We start from the raw sequence: 18,827 nt of genomic DNA, 5'->3' as shown, positions 1-18,827 counted from the left end.
AGCGAGCGCAGCCCGGCGCGCGCCGCCTCCCCTCACGCCCCGGTCGCGCGTTCCCGCTTCCCGCCTTTTCTCGCGCCCCCCTCAGCGCGGCCGGCGAGCCCGGGGCGTTAGTGCGCCTGTTGTGAGGTGGCGGCTCTGAGACCTCCGAGGCCATGGATAAAGAAAAACCTTTTAAATTGTTCGTGCCGCCGCGCCTGAGCGGTGGGCAGGTGTCTGCGGTGAAGCCACAAGCGAACGCTCGGGCAACGGGGCTGTGTCAGGTAACCGGCCCGGTGCGCGGCTCTGGAGGCGGCGGCTGAGGGGCGGCGGGGGGGGCGGGAGCGGGAGGCGAAGGGGCCGCTCCACGGGTCCTCCCGGCGGCTTGTCCCCACACGAAGTCCTGAACCTTCCGCCCTGGAAAGCACATGCATATATATGTGTAAAAGCGTGTGCGCTGAACTCGTTTTTCTGCAAACTTAAGATTGCTGCTGCGGGGGGGGACCACCTTAAATTTTAATTTCAAAGACTTATGACTTTTTTCTATCAAAACCAAAGACAATCATCTTCTCGAGCATCCGCTATGTATTTTAACTGTACACCTGCAATGATAAACACGTTTGATGTGAGTGATTCAGAACAGTAAGGGGGAAATACACCACCCTGATGCCCTTACTTGATTTGATTTATTGGTCCCACCAGATCAAGTGTGCAGTGAAAACGTTTCGTCACTATGCTCTCTGCGTTCAACAAGATATTTTTTCATGTTGAGGCTCATTATGAAATATTAGGCTCAAATGTGATAATCTGAGCGGAGACGAGCTATACTATTTACAACACAAATCTATGTGAATTTTAAAACAGCTTATAAAATGAAATTTTCATGCTAAAACATGATGTGTTTTAGAAGTACTCTTGGGAATAAAGCAAAAAATAAGCATCAAATACTGGACTTCAGAAAAGTCATTTTGGTTAATGAGTCCTTTACTGCGCAGCTGTGCACGGCCGTGCAGTAGCTCAGAGGTTTTTGTCATCAAAATCTTCCACTGACCACAGTGTGGTCTATAAAGCGAACTAGAAAGGCCAACAATTTGAAAAGCCTCTGTGAAGAAGCAAGCAGGAGAGTTCCAAAGCCATTACCAATACCTTGGGCTTTGAAAACTGTAGGTAATAATGGAAAAGTCTATTTTCACGTTAGCTGTACTTTTTTTCTGGGTTTTATAATCTTTGCAAATCTGCCCATAAGAAACTAATTTTAAAATTTGTGCAGGGTTTTAACAAATGTCCAGATGATGACTTTAATATGCCGTTTTTAACAAGTACACCGAACTGTGGTGAAATCTCTGATTCAGGTAAGACTAAAATAAGCATTTACCTTGCACATTCTTTTAAAATTGTTTGCTATTGTCAGCATTTTTCCTGAGTACTTTAACAATATCTTTGCTGTAACACTGTTAAATACAGTTCCACTGTTATTTTTTTAGAAATACATTGATCAAAATATCTTAATTTTTCAGATGCAATTTCACAGCAAGTAAAACTTTGCTCTGAGGTAGATGAAGAGGTCAGCTAAGTATAAACTCTGCATCTCTAATTTCTTAGAGCCTCTTAATTTGTTCTCCAAACAGTCCCTACTCTTCAGTATATATGTTAGGGCTAAAGGAAGGAGTCAAAGGGGAATAATAATTTTCTGTCTCCTATTCAAAGCTGAATCACAGTTATCCGTATCTTTAAGGCGATCTATTTAGCAATGTCACTAAATCGGAAGGCACTGGGGTATTTTTCACTTGTGTTTATGTCTCCTGTTTGTTCTGTAATGTCTGTTGGTACATATGCAGTGGATGCACAAAGATTTAAACTTTGATTCCTGATTGTATATAAGCCCGTGTCACCATCTATGGAAAAAAAAATTATGATATTTCTGAGATAAATATGTATCTGAAACTTTATTAATTAAATGGCATTTGAGATTAAATTGTGGAACCTGTTTTAATAGACTATAGAAACAATGAATGAGTTGTATTCAAAACTCTACAAAGAGGCTGAGAAGATCAAGCGGTGGAAACTAACTGTAGAATCGGAACTAAAGCAGAAGGAAAGAAAACTGCAAGAAAACAGAAAGATTATTGAAACACAGCGTAAAGCCATTCAAGAATTGCAGGCCAGTATTGTACAATATACATTGAATATGCAAAGACAAAGTTCTTCCTGATTTAGTATGAATTTATTATTCATACAATTAAATATTAAAGAGTGTTGCAGAGGCAGAATAAATTTTGAACTGTTAATGTGATGACTTCGAAGAAGCCATTTGGCTGGATACCAGTGACCTATGGCTCTACTGTTACTAAAGGAAAAAGCAACATTTTGTTTTTTAAAAATGGTTTTCCTCTTTTTAACGATGTGCATTCCATCTTTGTATTATTTACATGCACATCATACTGTGGGTATGCAGAAACCTGTTCAAGACTGAATAAGCTTTAATCTTCCTAGTATGTATAAAGTATGCTCATGCATATTTCTGTATTCAGCACATACAGGTGTATATCACTAACATACCTGCAAGTGTTCCAGTTGCTGGTAAATTATTGTTCATTAGTATGTCGTTCATGCCAACTATAACAAAAGGTGGCTCAGATGTGAGTGAAGGTATATTTCTAGTATATTTTTCTGTAACAATGTCTTATTTTTGTTCCTTATGAAATCAGTTTGAAAACGAAAAACTAAGTTTAAAACTGGAAGATGAGATATCTGAAAATAAAGATCTCTTGAAAGAGTAAGTAATGCACTCAAATATAGTTTTGTGAAAATAGTCAAGTTTTGTGCTGAGAACTGTATTAGTAAGGGAAGTTACATAGAGCTGTTAAATTGTAAAGATCATCAGGGCATTTACGTTGTTACTACATAGGTATGCAAAGTGCCAGGCATTCCTGTGACAACATATTACAGTATTTTTTTCCCTCTTAGAAACAGCGTTTCAAGGCATCTGTGTAATCTGCTCAAGGAAACCTGTACTCACTTCACAGAGAAGTCCACCAAATGTAAATGCTCTTTAAATTTTGATTTATGAAAGTAAAAGTACTTCTACCTTGCTGTAAATTCATGAAAGAAAAAAACTATCATTCTGTTCCAAATACTTCTCTGGTTGAGATAAATTGTGTGTGGCTCTGCATCAGAGTACTTTATGGTATGTTCTTACTTTGACAGATGAACATGAAAGAGATGAAACAAGACAACTATACATGGAACTTAATAACAACGTTGAAGTAAGTGATGTAGCTTATTCAAAGGCTCAAATATGATCTGGGTTATATATATATAAAAAGGTTAAATATTAATTGTAGGTTGTTGCAATAGCCTGTTCCAGTGTTCTGTTACCCTCACTGAGAAGTTTCTTCTCAAATTTAAGTGGAACCTCTTGTGTTCCAGTTTGAACCCATTACCCCTTGTCCTATCATTCGTTGTCACCGAGAATAGCCTGGCTCCATCCTCCTGACACTCATCCTTTATATATCTGTAAACATTAATGAGGTCACCCCTTGGTCTCCTCCAAGCTAACGAGCCCCAGCTCCCTCAGCCTTTCCTCATAAGGGACACGCTCTACTCTCTTCATCATCTTTGTTGCCCTGCGCTGGACTCTCTCCAGCAGTTCCCTGTCCTGCTGGAACTGAGGGGCCACAACTGGACACAATATTCCAGGTGTGGTCTCACCAGGGCAGAGTAGAGGGGCAGGAGAACCTCTCTGACCTACTGACCACCCCCTTCTAACCCACCCCAGGATGCCATTGGCCTTCCTGGCCACAAGGGCACAGTGCTGGCTCATGGTCACCCTGCTGTCCCCAGGACCCCCAGGTCCCTTTCCCCTACGCTGCTCTCTAATAGGTCATTCCCCAACTTATACTGGAACCTGGAGTTGTTCCTACCCAGATACAAGACTCTACACTTGCCCTTGTTATATTTCATTAAATTTTTCCTCGCCCAACTCTCCTGCCTGTCCAGGTCTCTGATGGCAGCACAGCTTCCAGTGTCAGCCACTCCTCCCAGCTTGGGGTCATCAGCAAACTTGCTGATAGTGCACTCTATTCCCTCGTCCAAATCGTTGATGAATATATTGAATAATACAGGCCCCAGTATTGACCCATGAGACACTCCACTAGATACAGGCCTCCAAGTGGACTGTGCCCCATTGACCACGACTCCCTGGCTTCTTCCCTTCAGCCAGTTCGCACTCCACCTCACTACCTGGTCATCCAGACCGCACTCCCTCAGTTTAGCTGTGAGGATGCTGTGGGAGACTGTGTCAAATGCCTTACTCAAGTCAAGGTAGATCACATCTACCACTCTGCCATCACCCATCCGTCTTGTTATGTCCTCATAAAAGTCAATGAGGTTGATCAAGCACGACTTCCCCTTGGTGAAGCCATGTTGACTGACCCTAATGACCCTCTTCTCCCTGATGTGCCTTGAGATAGCACCAAGGATAGGTCATTCCATCCGTTTCCCAGGGATTGAGGTGAGGCTGTCTGGTCTAGAGTTACCTGGGTCCTCCTTTCCCTTTTTGAAGACTGGAGTGATATTTGCTCTCCTCCAGTCCTCAGGCACCTCTCCCATTTCCCAAGACTTGGCAGAGATGATGGAGAGTGGTCCATCAATGACCTATTGAATTTTATTTTTAGAAAATGATAACGGCATTTGACAAGCTTCGTGTGCAAGCAGAGAACACCAGATTGGAAATGTGTTTCAAATGTGAGGATTTTGTTTATTGTGTTCATACTGCAGGCTTAACATTTTTTTACTTCATAGATTTTAGTGCATAGATTTTATTACACCCAGTTTGAGGCCAGAAAGACAGCAAGTGCTGGAACGGTGAACCGGCAGCACTGGGACAGGCTGGACACTATTTTATTCCTGCCGCCTGCTATTAAATGCCTGGGCCCTCTTATTGTTTTTCTACTGGATCCGGTTTGGAACTTTATTTTTCAAAGAGTCACTTGAAGTTTAAGTTTTGTTTGTGAAGTACAGTCTAGAGGTGACTATTTATTTTATGTGGTTGGTTTATTTAAATGATAATTCACTAGTGTATAGCTACAGAAATGTTAATTAAATACTTCCTTCATTTACGCTCCTATGTGCCCGTTTCATTTGTACATGTGCAATTTTGTTCGTTTCTTATAACAAACTATTAAGTAATACATGTAATAATGGAATAATTCTGTGGGAAGCTGCTGCAACAATTAATTTGTCTGATTAGAAAATAGTTTCGAACGTGACCTCAACAATTAGGAAATAAATTGTACAGCTGCACAGTTATAAGCAGTCTTAAACTGGAAACTGTATTGAGCTTGGAGTATATTTTAGCTAATGTATTAACTATGGATATTACTATATCCCAAAAGTAAAAGAAGAAGCAGACAGAGTGGACAAGTTTGAAAAAGAATGCAAACTGGAAGTCAGTATGAAGGAAAAACAGGTTTGCTCAGTTTTACAATCTAGTATATACAGCTTTACTTATGGACCAAATCTTGCAGTTTCTTAAATAGTTGAACTCTGTTTTGCTTTTGTGACTTACTGATATATCAAATGAAAACAATAAAAGTGCCCTGATGTTTGTAAAATATTTGTATTTTGGAATGATGGAAATTAATATTGCGAATGACTTTTTGATGGTGTGTTCCTTCTGTGTTACTTATTTGGAATAAAATATCAATTAGGCTGCTGTATTGTAACAAGGGACATATTAGTGACAGGATTTAAAAGCACCATGTAAACACTGAATACTCTTTCTGTTCGCTAAACATACGCTCGCCTTTAGAATAGTGGCTTCTGCAGGAGCATAAAATTAGCAAAGCAGTCATCACTCCTTATAGTTAGGGAAGATATTGTTCATTTCTGCTAAGAAGGAAGGTGAGAAGAAGGGTTATACTGTATATCAGACCCCAGGCTGGTAAGAGAGTTTAGGAATTTGAGATTAGAGTAGGTTTTTTGTAGTGGTGATGAAGTAGCCATGATGAAAGACTGATTAAGTTGAAGGCATCAGTAAAAAGGTCAAATATAACAACTGGAGCCACATTTATGTCAGATTCTAAGTTTAGTGATGTTCCAGTGTACTGGGTCTGTTGGAATTCACGTTTTGAATTTGAACTTAAGAGCTTTTTCATCCAGACTAATATGACTTGATCAATATTTGGCTAAAAGCCGACCACCTTATTTTAACTTGAATGACAGCAGCATGGATGCTTATCATACATGATGCACAAATGAAGATGACAATCTGTCCTTTTTTCTAGACTTCTTTATGATATTATTTTAATTTTGTTAGATTTCAGTTCTTACAATACAGAGTGATGAAAAAGATGATATAATAAGAGAGATCAAGACTCAGCTGCAGGAATCCAAAAATAAGATTGAGGACTTAGTAGAAGCCAAAAGTAAGAGTTCTTTCTGCTATGTTAAAATGTAATTGGTTATAGAAGTAAAGGAAACAATCATGATAATTTGACCCTGTTAGTAGTCAGCAGCAGAATTTTGGGATCCTGTAGGCCAATTTTAATTTGGAACAAAAGCTGCTGAGGTAGGATCAGGACTAGTAGCATAATTTGGATGTGTGTAAATGTATTTATGTGTGAAATAGAAATGCAAGCGTTTTTTAGTAAATATCCCATTGTTCTTAAATGTAAGCATTTTTCTTTGCTAGGACACGAAGAAGAAATGCTAAAGGAATCCCAAATCAAGCTAGAACATTTGAGGGCGGAATTGGAAGAGGTCAATGTTTCCTTGCAAAAAGCAGAGGTAGAGCTTGCTTATAATTTTCCAGTGTAAACAGATTCGACACATAATCACATAAATAATCATTGATACTTTAGATATGAAACAATTATTTCCCTTTGTTTCACAGAATCACAGAATGTTAGGGATTGGGATGGACCTCAAAAGCTCATGCAGTCCAATCCCCCCGCTGGAGCAGGAACACCCAGATGAGGTTACACAGGAAGGTGTCCAGGCGGGATTTGAATGTCTCCAGACTAGGAGACTCCACAACCTCCCTGGGCAGCCTGGGCCAGTGTTCTGCCACCCTCACTGAGAAGAAGTTTCTTCTCCAATTTAAGCGGAACCTCTTGTGTTCCAGTTCGAACCCATTACCCCTTGTCTTACCATTGGTTGTCACCGAGAAGAGCCTGGTTCCATCCTCCTGACACTCATCCTTTATATAATTGTAAACATTAATAAGGTCACCCCTCAGTCTCCTATTCTCCAAGCTCCAGAGCCCCAGCTCCCTCAGCCTTTCCTCACATGGGAGATGCTCCACTCCCTTCAGCATCTTTGTTGCCCTGCACTGGACTCTCTCCAGCAGTTCCCTGTCCTGCTGGAACTGAGGGGCCACAACTGGACACAATATTCCAGGTGTGGTCTCCCCAGGGCAGAGCAGAGGGGCAGGAGAACCTCTCTGACCTACTGACCACCCCCTTCTAATCCACCCCAGATACCATTGGCCTTCCTGGCCACAAGGGCCCAGTGCTGGCTCATGGTCACCCTGCTGTCCCCAGGACCCCCAGGTCCCTTTCCCCTACGCTGCTCTCTAATAGGTCATTCCCCAACTTATACTGGAACCTGGGGTTGTTCCTGCCCAGATTCAAGACTCTACACTTGCCCTTTTTATATTTCATTACATTTTTCCGCACCCAGCTCTCCAGCCTGTCTGGGTCTCTGCATGGCAGCACAGCTTCCAGTGTCAGCCACTCCTCCCAACTATCTTGGGCCCCTTTACCTTCAGGCAGCCTTGCCCATGGGATTTCCCCTAGCAATTGCTTGATTTTTTTTTTTTTCTTTTTTTTTTTTTGAGATTGCTCAAAAGAGCTTAGAAACTGACTTGCAGACTGCAGTGAAGGCATTAGCTCAGGTCACTGCAGAAAAAGAAGCACAGATGGAAGAATGTGAAAAATCTAAGGCTTTGCTTGCGTGCCTGAGAGAGGAATTTGAGACTTCTGTTTCCAATTTGAAAAGCTTGCTGCAAAAAGAGCAAAACAGGTAAATGCTACAGTTTGAAATCAAACAATGATCATACAGGTAAAATACTAGATTACCAAACTGCTAGGAATAAAAACTAATTGTTCACTGATAACTTTTTTCTTTTTTTTCAAGTCCTTTACCCGTCTGATTATTTGAATTATTAGCACTTGAAGATGGCAGCTCTTAACTAAGACAGCATAACTCTGTTTTTAAGAAATACAGGGTTATGTATGTATATACTTGTTTACTGTGAGGTCTGCTGTTCTGAAGTTGTAGAAGTGAAATTTGATACATGTTGCAGGCAGATACATGATCCACCTGTTGAAAGGCAAATGTTCTTCAAATGCTTGTGCTAAGACTTTGCCATATTGTCTTTTAAGTTTCCAATGCAGTGCTTTGTACTATACAGTTTTTTAAATCACTTTTTCTTAGATCGGAGAAATATGAGGATGAGTCAAAGCGACTTACCCTGGAGCTCAGAAATAAGTCTGCTGAACTGGGTAAGCTTGGTATCCAGAACTTGCAAAAAATAGCAATGTGAGTGTGCACCTAGAAAGCATTTTGAAGTTACTAAGAAGTGGTTTCCTTTTTCAGTATATCCATATGAATATCTTAAGCAGTCCAGATTTTTTTCTGGAAAAATGCAGATGCATCAATACTTGCAGATTACTCCTTTGTAAACATTCCATGGCTTATTTGAAGGCATTATTGCAGAAAATATAACAGGCTCTGAATTTTATTTAAGACAAATTATTAGCTTCTCTTCAGATCTATATTTGCTAATGTCTTTCTGAATTATTTTTTCAACTCTACATTTAGATTAAGTCAGAATTTAGGTTGTAATTTAGCTTTACTATTTCAGAACTTAATCCCACAAGTTTTGGAAACTGGGTACTGCCAAGGGATTAATGCTTCATACTGCCTGTTAATTACGTAAATTGATTTCTGTTCAATTAATTTTACATTGCATGTGTTGTAGAAGAGATGACTAAACTGAAATGTGACAAAGAAATACAACTTGAAGAGCTGTCAGAAACACTGGTAAATGTTCATTTTATTAGTCTCATGGAATTTACTTTTCATATGAAGGTTCTCATGCTTTTTAAGTACCCTAAATGCTATATATAAACACTGTCTTAATGTTGCTACTAAATTTCTTAACTGTCTTTTAGATGATTTCAGTGTTTTCTTTGAAGGACTTGATTCTTTCCACTGTTTTTCTTGTTTTCATTTTCCTTGTCAACATTTCTGGTTGTTTATTCACACCTATTCAAATGCCACTCCCTCTGGACATAAAGATTTCCCATTTTTAGTTAGGCCTAGTATTTCCTTATATATTGTACATTGAATTTTCTAAACTGAGTTTCACCATTGTTCTTAAACAGGAAAAAGTTGAAGGTCTTCTAGAGAAGAAGAAAGGTCTTGAGGCTACTGTAGAAAATTTGCAGCAGAGAGAAAAAGAAACTAAAAGTGTTCTCCAAATCAGAGAGGTCTGAATAAAGGGTGACAGTAACATGTTTTAATAAGTCGTTTTGCTTTGTGGTTTGGGATGCATCTAAAATATGTGCTTATTCTATTACATAGTACTGTAATTCTCTGTTTTTTTTATTTTTAATTTATTTAGGTGAATGCAAAAGCTTATGGTGTCTGAAGCAAACGTTTTATTTAAAATAATGTCAAAGGAAAGCTAATTTTGTCAGTATTTTTGCAGGCTAGGTAGTTAGAATAGGGGACACGTTTCACATTCATATAGGAGTTCAGTATCTCACACAACTTCAAGTGGAAGAGGAGAATTTATAGATCATGGCAGGAGGGGCTGGGCACTTGGGAAGAATATAAGGCTGTTGTCAGAGGATGTAGGGAAGCAACTAGGAAAGCTAAGGCCTCCTTAGAATTAAACCTGGCGAGAGGGGTCAAGGACAACAGAAAGAGCTTTTTCAGATACGTGGCAGATAAAACTAACACCAGAGATAAAGATACACTCTGGCTGATTTATGGCATGGATTTTTGTTTCATCTTAAATTTATGGCATGTAGTTTTGTTTCGTCTTAAAACTTTGGTTGTAGGTTCAGTTCTGTGAGTTTTCATGACTTGTAGTTTACATGTGTATACTCAAAACACTTTCTTTTTCTTCGTCAGGAAGAAATCCATGATTTGAAAGTACAGCTGACTAGTACAGCTGAAAAGGAACAAGATTATTTAAATCGGCTTACGACACTGAATACAGATCTTGAACAAGAGACGTATGATCATTTTTGAAAATATAGTATTAGTTTAATTTTTGTGTGTGTTATATAGAAGTTACTTTAATATACAATTATCTATGAACCTATGCACACAGCGTGACATCTGTTACATACTTCTATTCATAAATTGTATTTCCTGTATGTATATATATGCAATTGTTCCATATCTCTGTGACTTAGTTGGGTTAACATGAAAGGAAAGTTTCTGACTTCATTGTTAACCCTGCTTTGAGCTGGATATCAAATTACATTGTATTTAACAACCATTATTTTTATATAAAAGCTGACTCTCGGGTTTTTTTCCTCCTTATGTACCTTTTTGCATCACTGTAACTTTGCTGCGAAGCTTAAATTTGTAGATACAGGCCTGGACTTTTTTCAGCGTGAAGTAACATTTTGTAATGGATAAATTTAACTTCAAAGGAAATTTCAAAATAGATGTTCTTAATCCTCTTGACCATTTGTTTTAAATTAGGCTAAGGAATGAAAAACTAACAGCATCTATCAATAAGCTTTTATTAGAAAAAGAACAAATAGAACAAGAGAAAAGTGGTATGGCTACAGAACTCAAGAAACTGCAAGAAAGTAATGAGGCAAGTTGTGAACTTCCAGCTTGTTTAAAAGACAACATTCAATTTACAATATAAATCATATGGAAAACTGCAACATGACATGGTTCTGTGGAGTATTTGAGCTAGTTTTGTGTTAAAGATACGAAGGAAGTACAGTTACCCTTGTGAATAAGTCCAGTCAACATCTGGCTTATGATGTCTTTGAATTTTTTAAGATGGCACTTTGAATTTTATTCATTTTACTTACATGGGTTTTTATTTAGGATAGTAGAAAAAAAGAAGAAAATACAAAGCAGCTAGTTGAAAACCTGGAAGAAGCAAATGACCAGCTGAGGCAAGTAAAACCAAATATGAATGTACAATGTTATTAGAGGAAGTAGACTTGATCCCTTCAGAGTCAGTCTAAATATTGTGTTATATGCTGCTTTCTGTGATTTTTAGATTAATACTTTTTTTAGGTGATATAGCTAAACAAACTATAAATAAAGTATGGCTTTATTTAGCAGTAGCAAAAAGAAGTTAAAGTCATTAAGCAAATATTTACTAATGCTTGTTATTTTGGTGTCTAGAAATGAACTGGAGTCTTTGAAGGAGAAGATGGTGAAGAAAGGTGAAGAGATTCAAAGTCAACTGGATGAAAGAGAAGAAAATGTATGCCATATCATATGCTTTACCATGAAAATACATAACATACCCCATAGGATAAAACCTAAATGTAAAGCTTGTTTGTTTTGTTCTCTGCAAAGCCCTACATAGGGATTTAATCTCTTACAGAGCCATTCTTCTTTCAGTGCAGCTACCGACTCAACAAATGTACACGTTTTATTTTAAAAGACAAGGACCTTTGCTGGGATGGTTATTCTTTACATGGAGGCTTAAAAGTCCAGATTTGTTAGATTTCAAGCAAACAGAATTAGCTTTAGTTATTTCCATATACCTACTTAGTGATGGGTGGGGTACGGGTTAGCTTTCAATATGTAGTATAATTTTAGTTTAAATATGTTCAAATATTTTTACTTTCTTACTGTAGTTTCAAAGCACACCTGTTTTTTTAAATGTTATAATAGATACAAAATTTTTTTTGTAAAAGTCAAAGATTTACAATTATAATTCCAGGCTAAGAGTATTGAAAATGAAATATCAAGAAAGGAAAAGCAGTTGAAGATTCTAGAAAATGAGGTATGAAAATTCGCAATCCCTGACATTCTGTGATTCTGTAACGCAGTGAATCATTTTTTACTTTATTAATTAGTGTTTGAAATATCTCTTTTAGTTGAATAATGTAAAAAAACAGGTGGAAACTAAAAACAAATGCATTGAAGAGTTGCAACAGGACGTATGTATGGTTTTTAAAAGTCACAAATACAGAAAACATAGTATTTTGTGGTAACCGTTACTTTTTGACAGTTTTTGTCTGATGTAATATGTTCAGATATACCCATGTAACTTGTAACATTTCCTTTCTTATCCTAACTCTCAGCAAATTAGGGAGTGAAAAATGCAATTATGGAAATAATATCCTTAATAACTTTTACTGTTTTCATTTAGTACATGGTATAATTGATAGACTTAAAATAATGACCTCAGTTACCAAAAGAATTGTGAATTATTGCTAATAACTGTACTGTGAAAATATATAACTTGTGTTTTTTGTCATTCCATCTGCATACTTTCTTAGTTTTTCTTCCCACCCTGCACCCTCTTTCGTTATTCTCTGTTCTCACCCATGACGAGTCTTTCATAAGGTCCTGAAGTAAGAGTGTTATTAAAGTAGTTGAGCACTCTTTTGTTTGGAGAATCAATCTGGAACCTGAACTGCACTACAAAAGGAGAGTTATTTGCTTGCTGAAAGCTGAAATTTTTAAGATTCCAACCTACTTACTCATTACATGATTCTGTTAACTTATTAAAGTATAGTGTTTGTTTTATTCTGACAGAATAAGGTGCTGAAAAAGAAGATTACTGCAGAAAGCAAGAAAACAAGTGCTTACGAAAGGAAGGTAGGTTTAATCTTTTAGAACTAAATAAAATTCTGTAAGTAAACTATTTCTAGATAAACTCTTTCTTCACTTCTTAATTGCAAAAATATATGTAATTGTAAACATAATATAGTCATATTAAAGGTAAAAAAAGAATCATTGGCAAATTTCTTCCTGAACAAATAACAGCAATAATTCTCCATTCTGCAAAGGTGAATAAATTACAGTTAGAGATGGAAAATATGAACAAGCAACATAAGGAAACAGTTGATATCTATCAAAAAGACTTGGAAACGAAGAAAGTAAATGAAAATAAACTTCTTGAAGAGGTGAGAGTTGTTATTTTTTCTGCAACTTATAATTATTTTTTGATATATGATGGTTTTGTGAAGCTGTACTGGCCAGTGCCTTTGCTCTTCCATAGTCGTCTTATCAACATAAGTGGAACTTCTGGCGTGTCAGCCACTCCTCCCAGCTTGGTGTCATCTGCTGCCACAGGAGATCCTGAACTCCACCATCTCATGGTCGCTGCAACCAAGGCAGCCCTTGACCTTTACCACTTCAACCAGACCCTCCTTGTCAGTGAGGACGAGGTCCAGCAGGGCACCTTCTAGTCGGCTCCTCCACCCTTTGCATCAGGAAGTTCTCGTCAAGGCACTGGAGGAACCTCCTGGACTGTGGCTGCCGGCCGAGTAGTCCTTCCAACAAACATCAGGGAAGTTAAAATCCCCACCACAACCAGGGCCTGTGACTGTGAGGCTGCTCTCAGCTGTCTGTAGAGGCCTCATCAACTTCCTCACCCTGATCTGGTGGCCTAGAATAGACACCCACAACAGTATCACCCCTGCCAGCCTGCCCCTTGATTCTCACCATAGACTCTCAACTCGCTCCTCATCCGTGCCTGGACAATACTCAATACATTACAGTCGCTCTCTCACATAGAGAGCAACTCCACCACCACGCCTGGCTGGCCTGTCTTTCCTGACAAGGACACAGACATCCATGCCCACATTCCAGCCATGTGTGCTGTCCCACCGTGTCTCCGTAATTGCCACCAGGTCATCATCTCCTGCCCTAACACAGGTTTCTAACTCCTCCTGCTCATTCCCCGTGCTGCACACATTGCTGTGCAGGCATTTCAGAGAGCAAGCTGAGAACCCCAATTTCACCCCAGGGGTGTGGGAGGCTTCCCAGCCTTCATCAACTCCAGAGTGCTGCCCCACTGATGCAAGCCCAGCTACCACCCCATCCCCCTTTGAGTCTAGTTTAAAGCTCTCCAAATGAGCCCTGCTAATTCCTGTCCCAGCATCCTTTTGCCCCTGCGAGATAAACCTTTCCTACGTATCACTGTTTGGACTGGTGTCTTGTAAAACCAGCCATTATCAAAGAACCCAAAGCCCTGCCTGTAGCACCAGTCTTGTAGCCAATTGTTTAGGGACTGAATTTTTCTATTCCATCCCATGTCATCACCCAAAACTGGAAGGAAGGAAGAGAAAATCACTTGAGCCCCAGACTCTTTTGCCATCCGTCCCAGGGCCTTGAAATCTTTCTTCATTCCCATCAGACTGCGGGAAGCAGCTTCCTCCCCACCTGTCTGGAAGATCAGCAGCGGGTAGTAGTCTGTTGGGTGCACCAGGTTGGGGAGCATCCTGGTGATGTCCCTGATCCGGGCTCCAGGTAGACTGCACACTTCCCTACGATGAGGGTCAACTCTGCAGATTGGGCCCTCAGTCCCTCTCAGAAGGGAATTGCCTGCTACAATTACCCTTCTTTCTTTCTTATCTGAGGCCGTCTTGAGGCGGGGGGTCAACTGCCTCTTTCTATGTGACCTCGTAGGTGGGCCTTGCACCACATCCTCACCTACCTCCTCTTCAAGATCCAAGGCCTCAAACCTATTACAGAGGGGCACCTGGGAAAGCAAAGCAGGTAGGGAGGGGGTTTGCCTGCGGTGCTGAACTGGAACCTGCTTCCAACCCTCGTCATCTTTTCGGTCCACTACCTCTGCCTGACAGCGACAGGGCAGGGGCTGTCTCGGGTCTTCCCCTTCCGCCCGACAGGGCAGGGGGTCCATCACCTTTTGGGGGGTATCCCCCTGGAGCCTCTCTGAGTGGCATAATTGTTTATGAATTAAATGAAACTTGTTACTAACAGGTAGAAAAGATGAGGTCACTTGCTGACAAAGCAACAGTAGCACAAAGAGAAACCGATATCCAGTGTCGGCACAAGATAACTGAAATGGTGGCGCTTATGGAAAAACACAAGGTAAGAGATTTTACTGATTTCCGTGGTTTGTAATTTCTAATATTCAGATTTGCATTCAGCAGTTTAATACAACATATTTAAATTTACATTTCTTATTACTCTGCTTTGAAGTATAGTTAGCAGATACCATTAATCAAAACATGGCTGGCTTTTATGTGCAACATGTGCCGCTGCCTAAAGATAAAGCATTCTCTATCAGCCCACAAAATACTACTGCTTGTGCATTTTCTCCTCTACAGTTTCTGCTGAAGCATCAATGTTTGTTCCTAGTACTTTCTGAATCTTCAAAAGAGTTGTATTTAAAATATGAGTAATGTTTTAAGATTAGGTAGATCTGTACCCTTCAGTCAAATGTTTTGAGCTTGTTGTTTTGTTTTGTTTTAAACGCAGCATGAATATGATAAAATGGTTGAAGAAAAAGATACAGAGTTGAAACTTTATAGAATAAAAGAGCAAGAGCAGTTGTCATCCAAACGATCATTGGTAAGGTGTACTCTTCAGCACTAAGTAATGAAATGGAGGGGCTGCTGTCCTTAAAGTGTAATATGATTATAAATATCTTATTAGACTTCTTCCAGTTTAACACTTGGGGGGGTTAAGTGTCTGCTTTAATGGGCCTGAACAGTAAAGATCAACCCACTAATATCTGTTTACTGTTACTTCTTACAGATTTTATTATGTACATTAAACAAAAGCAGATGTTTCTAAAAATAAATTGGAGTAGCCGTTGTTTGGTTTTGGTTTTTAATTTGGCAACTGCTTCTTTGATCTATGTTTCTGGTGGTTGAATCATTTTGAAAAGGACTAGTAGGTACCTCTCAGAATGCGAACTTTGTGGATAAGTTTGCTCTGCTGAACAAATGGAATTTTTTTTGTTGTATATAATGAATATCCCTATTAATTACTGTCTTGTTTGGACTGTTTATTTTTTTCCCCAGGTTAAGCATAGTTAACCCTATCCTTTATCTAATTGTTTTAGGAAAGTGAGCTCTCATCTTTGAAAAGTGAACTGTCATCCCTTAAGGAACAACTTAAAGCAGAAATCGAAGAGAAGGTATTTTCTTTTCAATTAAATGTAGCAGTATGGGTGACGTGCTCAACCTGGTTTTCTGCACTATAACAGTGACAGCTGTGAAGTGCACTTTGGATTCTAGATCTTGCTCTCACTCGCTGTCTAATTTCAAGAGCTTGATGCTCTCTGAAGTCATTAAGTACAAGAAATAAAATTTAAACACCAGGGATAATACAACACAGGAGCAGGTTGCCCAAGGAGGTTGTGGGGTCTCTGTGCTTGGAGACGTTCAAAACCCTGTTGGACACAGTTCTGGTCAACCTACTCTGCGTCGCTCTGCTGTGAGCAGGAGTGTTAGACCAGAGATTTCCAGAGGCCCATTCCAACCCGAACCATTCTGCGATTTTGTGATTGCGATATAGTATTCAGCTGACAAAAGGATTGCGAAATAGAATAAAAGGACAGTGAAGGAGCATTTACTTTAATAAAGAAGAATGCTTCCAGTTTCTTGCATGAAATAATAACTAGAAAATAGAGCTCTTTCTTTCTTAAATGCAGCTGTAATAAAAATTGTATCCGATTTTCTCATGAGAAAGGGCTGGTATGTAGGTAACTTAGCAGAGATGGAGGAAGTTGTGTAAGAAATGAAACTGTGACTAGAAAAGCAACGTCTTTTGAATGCTGCAGTTGGGTCATGTATTACTGTGAACTTTGTAATGGAGTAAGATTGTGAACTGTGTTCTGTAATTACACTCGACCGCTGAATTCAACTAAAATATTTACTTCCTATCACATAACTCTTTTTAGGAGAATCTTGCAAAAGAACGCCCCCAAAATACGCGTCCTGAAAATGAAAAGAAGAACAAGGTAGCTTTGACATTATCATTAATTCATTTTAGAATTCAGTGATATTTATATGTAGGCAATCACTCCAGTCTTCAAAAAGGGCAGGAAGGAGGACCCGGGTAACTATAGACCAGTCAGCCTCACCTCCATCCCTGGGAAACTGAATCTAATTGAAGTTCCATGATAAATTTTGTACATTTGACAAGACATTGAAATGCTTTTAATTTAAACCTTTTTTTAATTTTAGAAAATACAAACTGATTTTTCTGAGACTCCTAAGACTCCTTTAGATCTGGAGTATGCATCCATTAATGTAAAAACAAAAAAGTCTCCATATGATATTCCTACAAAAGTCAGCATGATGGAAAAGAAAAAAATGCCTCCTTCAGTATCCACAAACAGTCCCTTGCGTAGTCCATTGTTAAAGGTTTGTAACTCATAACAGTGAGTGTTTTATTTTTCTGATTGTATTTCTCTGTAGATGCTTATTTATTTTTTGTTGTGGTAAGTGAGGATTTACAGGGTAGATAGCCACAAAAAATGTGTTCACAGTGATATTAGTAAGCAGTTTATATAAGGGCTCTCACTGTGCTGTTTTTCTTGCACAGATACTTAATTTGTCTGTTATCATTGATCAGTAACAATTCCTGTCCTAGAGGATACTCAGGTCTGTTATCTGGGTTATGAGTTTTAGATTCTATAATTACCACTGAAAATGTAATTTTAAATGCTCTGTTTTCCCAGACATATAGTATAAAGACTCCTCCAATACCTAAACTGCAAAGTGAAAGCACAAATCTGTATTCGGACCAGTGCATGAGGAAGAAGCAAAAGGTGCTTCTACAGCTGGATACTCATTCAGACAGCTCGGAACACAGCGACCTCCTGGTAAAAACCAGAGAACAACTGGTGTATTTAATAGTTCTTTGTGCTGCTTGAAGGTAAAGGGGCCCAAGATAGTTGGTTAGTGTTCAGGGACTGTTTCTACCAGGCATAAGATCAGAGCATCCTGACACACCTTCCTGCGTAACCTCATCTGGCTGTTCCTGCTCCGGCGGGGGGATTGCACTGGATGAGCTTTCGAGTGATAAAGAAATTACACTTTTCATGTAGTGCGATTAACTAACTTCTTTATTTTTCATTGAAGAGCATGGTCTCAGAGGAAGAAATGTTCAAAAAATTGTACAAAGATTGTCCTCAAGCTTCACAATTATGCGCCATGACACCAAAAAAGGTAGTTTAGCTTTTCTTCTGATCAAAACCAACAGTTAATCAAGTTGATTATAAAAACTAATGGTTGGCTTTGTTTTTCTTAGAAACCAACTACATCAGACTTGAAAACTCCAGGCTCTGTACTGAAACTCACAGCCATGAGGAAAATGCGAGAGGCTGGCTGGGCCACAGTGTCTAAAATGGACAGGAAAAGGAAGATGAAAGAAGCCGAAAAGCTCTTTACTTAAAATGAAAAAGTGACTAGTGCTCTAGCGTTATTGAATTAGTACAACCACAGGATTTTTGTTGTTTCAGAGTTAGGACATCGTTGCATTTTTATGTCCTACTCCGTAGTGTAACTACATAGAAGGCTGTTTCAAAAAGATAAAAAAAGTCTGGGATTAGACATACTGCTTTTAAAGAAATTCAGTTTTGTTCTTTTAAATTGACTCTCTTAAATGTAGTTTCTTGATACATAAGTCACAACAGGATATTATTTAGTGAAAGAAGTACTGAAGTTGTTAAAATGCATGCTCTTGTACCTGAAGTGGTCTTGCTTTTTTGTTCATTTTAAATGTTGTCAGAACTGTCTTTTTAGACTCGTGTTTTCAGTAGCTGCTGTTTCAGCTTGTTAAAACGGTTTTGAAACTTTAAAAATGGAATTTTCAATATCATTACGTTGGTTTAAAAATATTTCAGCTTCTCAAGGAATAAA

At 38.9% G+C, this 18,827-nt stretch overlaps 1 protein-coding gene across 1 annotated transcript; it reads left to right on the top strand.

Moving 5' to 3' along the window:
• Nucleotides 1–14: 14 nt before the first annotated feature.
• SYCP1 (synaptonemal complex protein 1) lies at nt 15–18,823 on the top strand. Its single transcript, XM_082069367.1, has 30 exons — nt 15–260; nt 1,247–1,328; nt 1,494–1,540; nt 1,973–2,137; nt 2,685–2,752; nt 2,944–3,017; nt 3,184–3,242; nt 4,653–4,722; nt 5,373–5,446; nt 6,296–6,404; nt 6,671–6,765; nt 7,817–8,001; nt 8,416–8,483; nt 8,963–9,024; nt 9,369–9,473; nt 10,123–10,226; nt 10,705–10,822; nt 11,065–11,135; nt 11,371–11,452; nt 11,918–11,980; nt 12,739–12,801; nt 12,993–13,109; nt 14,932–15,042; nt 15,433–15,525; nt 16,022–16,096; nt 16,862–16,921; nt 17,148–17,327; nt 17,645–17,788; nt 18,048–18,134; nt 18,217–18,823. Exons 1-30 carry the CDS (start codon nt 153–155, stop codon nt 18,358–18,360), a joined length of 2,883 nt encoding a protein of 960 aa, XP_081925493.1. The 5' UTR covers nt 15–152; the 3' UTR covers nt 18,361–18,823.
• Nucleotides 18,824–18,827: the final 4 nt, after the last annotated feature.

Source organism: Streptopelia decaocto (assembly GCF_964273445.1).
Source record: "Streptopelia decaocto genome assembly, chromosome: 19".
Lineage (NCBI taxonomy): Eukaryota > Metazoa > Chordata > Aves > Columbiformes > Columbidae > Streptopelia > Streptopelia decaocto.
The sequence above is the reverse complement of the archived record's forward strand: the minus strand, read 5'-3'. Positions and strand labels throughout refer to the sequence as shown.

Coding starts and splice junctions, on each gene's coding strand:
- SYCP1 (XM_082069367.1), top strand. CDS start 153: ATGGATAAAGAAAAACCTTTTAAATTGTTCGTGCCGCCGCGCCTGAGC. Junction 3,243..4,652: donor AACTTAATAACAACGTTGAA/GTAAGTGATGTA, acceptor TTTTATTTTTAG/AAAATGATAACGGCATTTGA. Junction 15,043..15,432: donor CGCTTATGGAAAAACACAAG/GTAAGAGATTTT, acceptor TTTTAAACGCAG/CATGAATATGATAAAATGGT.